The sequence below is a fragment of the Pteropus alecto genome, unplaced genomic scaffold (genome assembly GCF_000325575.1).
Source record: "Pteropus alecto unplaced genomic scaffold, ASM32557v1 scaffold80, whole genome shotgun sequence".
Taxonomy (NCBI): domain Eukaryota; kingdom Metazoa; phylum Chordata; class Mammalia; order Chiroptera; family Pteropodidae; genus Pteropus; species Pteropus alecto.
The window spans coordinates 2,723,495-2,730,356 of record NW_006430460.1 but is presented as its reverse complement, the minus strand read 5'-3'; the positions used below and the strand labels follow the sequence as shown (position 1 = coordinate 2,730,356).

General features: G+C 53.0%; 1 protein-coding gene across 1 annotated transcript in view; it reads left to right on the top strand.

The window, feature by feature from the left end:
- PDX1 (pancreatic and duodenal homeobox 1) overlaps nucleotides 1-119 on the top strand; it is a 4,224-nt gene extending 4,105 nt beyond the window's left edge. The window contains 1 exon segment of the mRNA XM_006904804.1: nucleotides 1-119. This exon segment is cut by the window's left edge and continues 14 nt beyond it. Coding sequence (XP_006904866.1) covers nucleotides 1-119 — 119 coding nt within the window.
- The last annotated feature ends 6,743 nt before the right edge of the window (nucleotides 120-6,862 follow it).

Genomic DNA, 6,862 nt, shown 5'->3' with positions numbered 1-6,862 from the left:
GGGGTGCCGTGCCGCCCGCTGTCCCCGCAGCTGCCAGAGAGGGCCGTCTGCCTCCTGGCCTTAGTGCGTCACCACAGCCCTCCAGCGTCGCGCCCCTGCGGCCGCAGGATCCGCGGTGACAGATGAGGGCTCCTCCCTGCCAGTGGCTGCGACCACTCACAGAGAAGGGGCGGCGGGCCTGGGACCCCCGGGTGTGGACCACCGGCCCTGGCGCTTTGATGGAGCCGCAGCCAGCGGTAGGAGGACAGAGCTGCGCTTTCATGCACCTGTGCGATTCCCGGCCAGTGGGGAGACGCTGGCCAACCTTCGGAAAGAGAAGAGACATTTTCTGTAAATCCGGGACCTCTTCTGGTGATATTGTTGGACCAGCCACGTCTGTCACAGGGTACAGGTCACAGCAATCCAGAACCGAGTACCTCTTTAGAGAAACCGATTCTTCAAAAGACAACAAAAACTGTACAAATTGGACTGCTCCCCAACACACGGCAGGCAAGCTGGATAGGGCACCTCTCTCTGCCCAGCAATAGAGCCATTTGGATTCCGGCTTCCGCCTCATTTAGAAAGAATTGAGAGGCAATGTCTGAGGTTTCAAAGACCCGGTAAAATCGATGCCCCTGGACCAGAATAATTCCTCCCCCTCTTCTTACTTTTAAAATCCTTCTCGCCACATGTGTCACCAGAGCACACCCTTCAACCTGCATCTCTCTCCTCTGAAAAAGAAAAAATTGTGCAAGGGAAGCTGAGCAGCGGCAGGGCTGACCCGTAGGGACAGAGCCCGACGAGAGTCCTGTCAACCCCTTGGTCGGGTACTTCCGGGGTGGGGGGGCTGGGCCTGGAGCAAGGGGTTTGGGGGAAAATTAGCACGGAGTCCTGAGGGATCTTTCTATTTAGGGCACACGTTTAGTTCCTGGTCACCTGGCCGTGGAGGAGGCTGTGTGGAAGGTGACCTGGCCCACTCTGTGACTAGACCTGCCTGGCTCTAGTCACAGAGCGAGTTTGATTTCTACATCTTCGGAGGTGATGTAAGTGCATGTGCTTCAGGAGTTTGGGAGACCGGTCATTTTTATTTAAAGTCGTAAAATGACCTAACAGCTCCTTACAAACGGGTCTGTGGTTTCCAGGTCAGTTTTGGTTTGAGGGCCTGGGCTTTGCGTGCGGGTGATGTTTGTGGAAAACGCTTAATAAATATGGATAACATGGAAAGAGATGAAAAGTGATTCCCTCGCTTTGTGTCCAATCTCTGTCGCAGTGCAACGATTCCATTTTATTTTCAAGATTAAAGCAGCACTGATTTTTCATTATCTAAGTAAGAACAGCTGGTAATTAAGAAACACCGAGTGCGTGCTGGGGGTTGGGGCGTCGTATGAGCGGGTGGATTTTCGGTTTGGTTTGGTTTCATTTTTAACTTAAGAGTCACTTCCCAAGATGGATTTCTTAGGAGAGGGAGCCCAGGGGCATGGGGGCAGGGGGGTGCGGCTGGGGAGCAGCAGAACCGGCCAGAGCCCCCCCACCCCTCACCCCAGGGAACGGCGCAGCTGGCCGGGGCCAACCCCGTCTCCTCTTTCCTCCCCGAGCGAGCACCGGCTCAATGAGGCCCTTCTCTATGGCTCATCAGAAGGAAGTGTCGCTTAGGCTGGAGCCTGGGGACCCCAGAGTGTCTGGTGTTAGAGACGAACAGGCTCTGCCCGGAGGGGCATCCCACCCCTGGGCCCGCACGCTCCTCCCTGCCTCCCCGCATCTTAGCCCCGCCGGACTCCCACGCTGGCGCCCCCCGGTTCACTCCCAGGAGTCACTACCACTATTTTTTTTTGCAAAGAGACTCGGGATGGGACTTTGTTCTGTCGTTGGTTTTTGCTTTTTGTTTTGTTGTCGTTGTTGTATTGTCGTTGAGAGAAATCGAATCCTTCGCCCCTCCGGAGAGAAGAAAGTCCCAAGGACAGAGAGGGGTACTTGCTCATCAATGAGACGTGTCACCTGCAGCCTCCCCACCCCCGCCTGGGCTCTGGAGCCCAATGAATCTGCCTTCTAACCTCGGGTCCCTCAAACACTGGCCCGTGACCCCGATACGATTATTCAACTTCCCTGTGCCTCGGCTTCCTCATCCCTAAAGTGGAGGTGAGTCCTACAGCTCAGAGTTGTGAGGTTTAAATTGAAGAGCAGTGTGAACCGCTTGATTCAGCTTCTAGAAAGTACTTCTCCCTCCACAATGTCCGCTGCTTTATGACTGTCTTCATTTTCGGAGGCCACCTGGAGCCGCTGCCGCAGACGCTGTCCGGGTCTCCTGCCCGCAGGCGGCCCTCTCCTGTGACAAATCCCTCGCTGTCGCTGTGGATGTGGCTCTTGTTCATGGGTCTTTACTGCGCATCTCCTCCTAAATGACCTCCTTTGATTTCCTACAGCTACCTTCCCCAGGTAAGTGAGACTGTCCGCGCCCTCGGGCGGCGATGCTGAGTGGCAGGAGGACCCGCTGGGGCTCAGCTGCCCAGTTGGTGGAGACGCGGAGACTTGTCCCGCCGCCCTCCTGTCCCAACGTCGCACGGTGCCCTGACTGGCCGCACCTCTCCACACCGGTTTCAGAGTTCCCCAACCCAAGGAGGAGAGGCGGCCTCCTGAAACAGGCTGGGGCGAGCAGGGCGCCGACACTGACTCGGGAGGACACGCAGCCTCAGTCCCGGGGCGGGCAGATCGCTAGGCTTCGTTCAAAGCGCCACTACGCGGTTTCCTGGGCCGCTGGCGCTTGTGCCTCCTGCGGAGGAGACCTTGGCCCTCCACCCTGGGCTTGGACTCCAGCCCTCCTTAACTACCGATGTCCTTGGGTAAATCACTTAATTCTCCGTTTCCTCTTGCACAAAATGAGCTCATAAACGAGGATGAAATGAAATGACGTCTTTGCAGACTCTATTGCCAGCCTGCAGCGCAGCGGGCTGGTGGAGGTGAGCGGGTGTTGCCAGCGAGGCCGGCCTCCCGCGGAGGCCCTCGGAGGCCGTGGAACAAGCCCGCTGGCCGGAAGGGCCTGGAAGACAGGAAGAGAGAGGAAGGGGTGCAGGCCGGGAGCGACGCTGGGGCACAGAAGACTTTGCCCTGACTCGTGACCCGCGCGGGGTCGACACGCGAATCCCCTACTCTACCCAGCCACCTATGGCCAAGTGGCGAGTGGACACGATCCGCTGTCCCAAGGGGCACGGGGCGCTTGGAGCTCCGACGCGGAGCCCCGCACGGGCCCAGCATCCCGAGAGAGGAGGCCGAAAAGATGAGATCGCCCTGGAGGCCGGAACAACCAGCCAGCCTGGCCTTGGGAAGGGCCGCTTTCTGCCAATCTTCTCCAGGTCCCAGAACTGCAAAAGTGACGCCGACCGCCTCCCCTCGGGGCTGTCAGCCTTCCTCTGCTCTTCCCGCTGACGCGTGCTCCTCTCAAGTGGAAAACAGACTTCGGGGGCCTCCAGGAGCCGTTGCGGAAGAGCAGGTTTCCCGCAAGCGCTGCGCGCAGTTTCCGCACAAGTGCGCGCACTCGGCCGCGGGCTCCGTCACGGCGCAAAGAAGTCCAGGGGCCCGCCAGCACCTCTATTCCCCGAAGATCCTCGGAGCTGGAGCCACAAGCCCCACCGTTCGTCCCCGAATCCTCGGCGCGCAGTGAGGTGCGTTCATGGAGCGCCACCCGACCTGCGGAAGATCCGGCGCAGACCCAGCGCCAACACGAGCCGAGCGCGCCCGGCGCGCACCGACCGACGGTGTTGGCACAGACCTGGCTCTGTCAAAGCTGCTAGTCCTGGGATTTGGAGAATCCGGCAAGGGTTCCCCACCACACACAGCCTCCCCGCAGAAGTCACTGATCGTGCGAGCTTAGGTCGGGGACCTTGGAGAGCCTGGCACTGTACGGGAGGGGGCCTGTGCTGTTGGGACTCCTTGCCAATAGCGTCGCATCGTGCTGGAAATCGCGCTTGGCAGACAAAATCTCCTTTTCCTCTGTGGTTTATTTCTTCCTACACAGTTGGCTAACACTCTAAGAAGTTCACACCTTAAAAGCTAAATTCATACGTTGCAATGACATCTGAGAGTTGGTGATGATTCCAGGTTCTGTCTATCGGTTTTAGCAGATTCGACGTCTAATTCACTTGTACCTTAAAGTCCGAAGCCGGAATGCACTCTGCAGCATTTACCGAGCCCCTACTGTGTGCCGGCGCCGCTGGAAGTCTTTACAGTGCTGGCCCTGGAAGAGCTCACAATTTTTTAAAAAGCCGGTCACCTTTTCCGATGGTCGTCACAGCCGCGGAGATTGGATTAATTGCCAGCGAATTTACCAGAGCAGATAGGAGTCGCTTGGGTTCCCCACATTTCTCCTGTTAAACAACAAAGGCTGTTGTGATTTCCCAAATTGATCGTGGCCGCCTAAGTCTAGCGCTGTCACCCTCTCCATGGCCTCTCCTTCAACTAATTCGGTTCCATGCGTTTAAGTTTGAATGAAATCTAAGTATCGCACTGTCCTTTCGAGTTGGTGAGTGGGCCTGTTCTTATATTCCTATTTCTCTTTCTCTCTCTCTCTCTCTCTCTCTCTCTCTCTTTCTCTCTCTCTCTCTCTCTCTTCCCCTTTCCTCTCCCCCTCTCTCCCTCCTTCCCTCCCTCTCTCTCTCTCAGTGTGTCCATGTAGGTATGGCGTGTGTCTCTGTCTTTTTGTGTCTGACTATGCCCGTGGCTTTGTGTGTTTACTGTTGTGCATGTAGCCTTGGTCGCAACGGTGACATCGATCAGTGTGTGTCTAGGGATTTACATTCATACATACTCTTTCTTTCCACCAGCATGGCCATCTCCTAAGTGTCTGATGACATTGCGTCCGATGCAACTGTCCACCCGGGTAACTGTCTCAATTCTTCGTGTTGACACAATGTTTGAAAGCAGGAAAAGCTGTCTTTAGAAGAGCAGAGCTTGGAACTTGGTAGAAGCTGACTGCTAAAATACTGCACGATTGCATAAGGGATTTCATTTTTTTTTTCTTTCTAAGAAAAAGTGCAAAACGAAGGTCTTTCGTGACGTCAACGGCATCACCTAGAAACCCTCCCGAAAATCAAGTAGTTAGAAAGATCAGAAGAAGGAAGTTCTGGATTGACATGGGATCAAATTTTCCAGCCATAAACCTAATGGGAAACCAAGGCCGGGCAGTAGGAAGCAGAAGGGCCACCCTGTAGAGGAGCTAGGAGTGAGGCAGACTCTCAGCTGGCAGCCAGCCTTCAGGAAATTGCTACCTGCGGACAACCTGAGCAGCGTGAAGGGATTTACAGGTAACTCTGGGTAGGGAGGGGAGGTCAAGCTCTGCAAATAGCGGCTACCAATTGTTTTAAGAGTGAAAGTAACCGGCTGATATAGGTCTTTTGAGTTACCTAGTGATAACCCTTCAACGCCATGTTAGAGCGTGCTATAGTTATGCCATCGTGAGACAGAATGGGTACAATAAAATTCTATTGCTGGGTTTTTTTTTTCCCCTTGAAGTTCTTTTTCTCTATAAATGAGAGGTCATGGCTTCTGAAAGCACAGATAACTCCAAAACCTAAAGCGAACGAGAATTTTGCATGCGGGCTGATGATATCCGTGCAAGATTCTTGTCCGCATCATAGAACACGCCGAAGTCTCACTTCTAGTGATAATTACACGTATAAAGTAGAAGCAATATTTCTGCTGTGATTTCTAGCATTTGAATAACTTCCATTATTTTCCCGAAATCACAATGAGCCTGATTTCCAAAGGAATGGGTTTGAAAAATCACTTCTCTTTACACAAGCTCTAAAAATTCAGAAGTTTCACGTTTCTAGATATATCTAGAAATACTGCCAAATTAAAATCGATAAATTCCATGGAACTATTTCCACTTAAATAGTTCTAGAAACCAAATAAAAACATATAAAATCATCTCCAAGAGTTTTTTTTTTTAATTAAAAATACTATGTAATTGAGGTTGTTGCAATAAATGCATGGTTTATTTTTATTTAATGCTGAAAGACTAATTTTCTAGGCCGGAGGTATAGTAAAATAGATTATTTCTCCTCTGGAGGAGTTGGCCTTTCACGGGGATATAAACGAAAAGACTTTCTTAAAGCCCAAGCCAACTTCCCAGTCACCTTTTGTCCTCACGTGGAATGGAAGAGAAAGGGAAGGCCTAATGTGGAAATTAAAAGCGCTGCTTCTCAGCACCTGAGGCAGGTGAACTAGAGCAAATGACTTAATCCCTTTGAGCCTCTACTCACCTGTGACTGAGGGATAAGGCCATCTCGCCATCTCGTGGGAGAGTCACTAGGATTAAATAGAATAATGTGTGTGAAGAATACATTAGCAAGTGGGCGGGGTTTTTTAGATACCATAGGTTCCCCCAGAAGCTGAGGTCCTTGTCCCACTAGAGCAGAGACGGCACTTAGCTCAGTGGGCCTCAGAGGAGGCAACGATAGTGACACAAACTGGGTGTGTGCCTTCTTCCTTGAGGCCCTTGGATCCTACTTCTGACGGGGGCAGGTAGGTCTTGGCCTCGTGCTTCATACGAGCGACTGGGCTGCAAAACCACATTGGGGCTGCCCAGGCAGGAGCAAAAATAAACCACCAACTCTATAAAACACAGAGACGAGAGCCAGCTACCTCGATGTTACACTTCACACAGCACTCATGCCCAGATTCGACGAGTTTCGTAAGGCATCCACATTTTTAACTAATTGTCTCTCTGATGAACAAAAAATAGAGTCTTGTTACAGAGAGATGCATCAGGAGGAAGCATCGGGGAGACTGCAAGTGTGAGGGGTGCGATGTGCTTTGCTGGCTCTGGGAGATAGGGTTCCCTGAAAGAACTAGAGAGAGGCCTCTGGCAGCGAAGGGGGTGGCCCCAGGT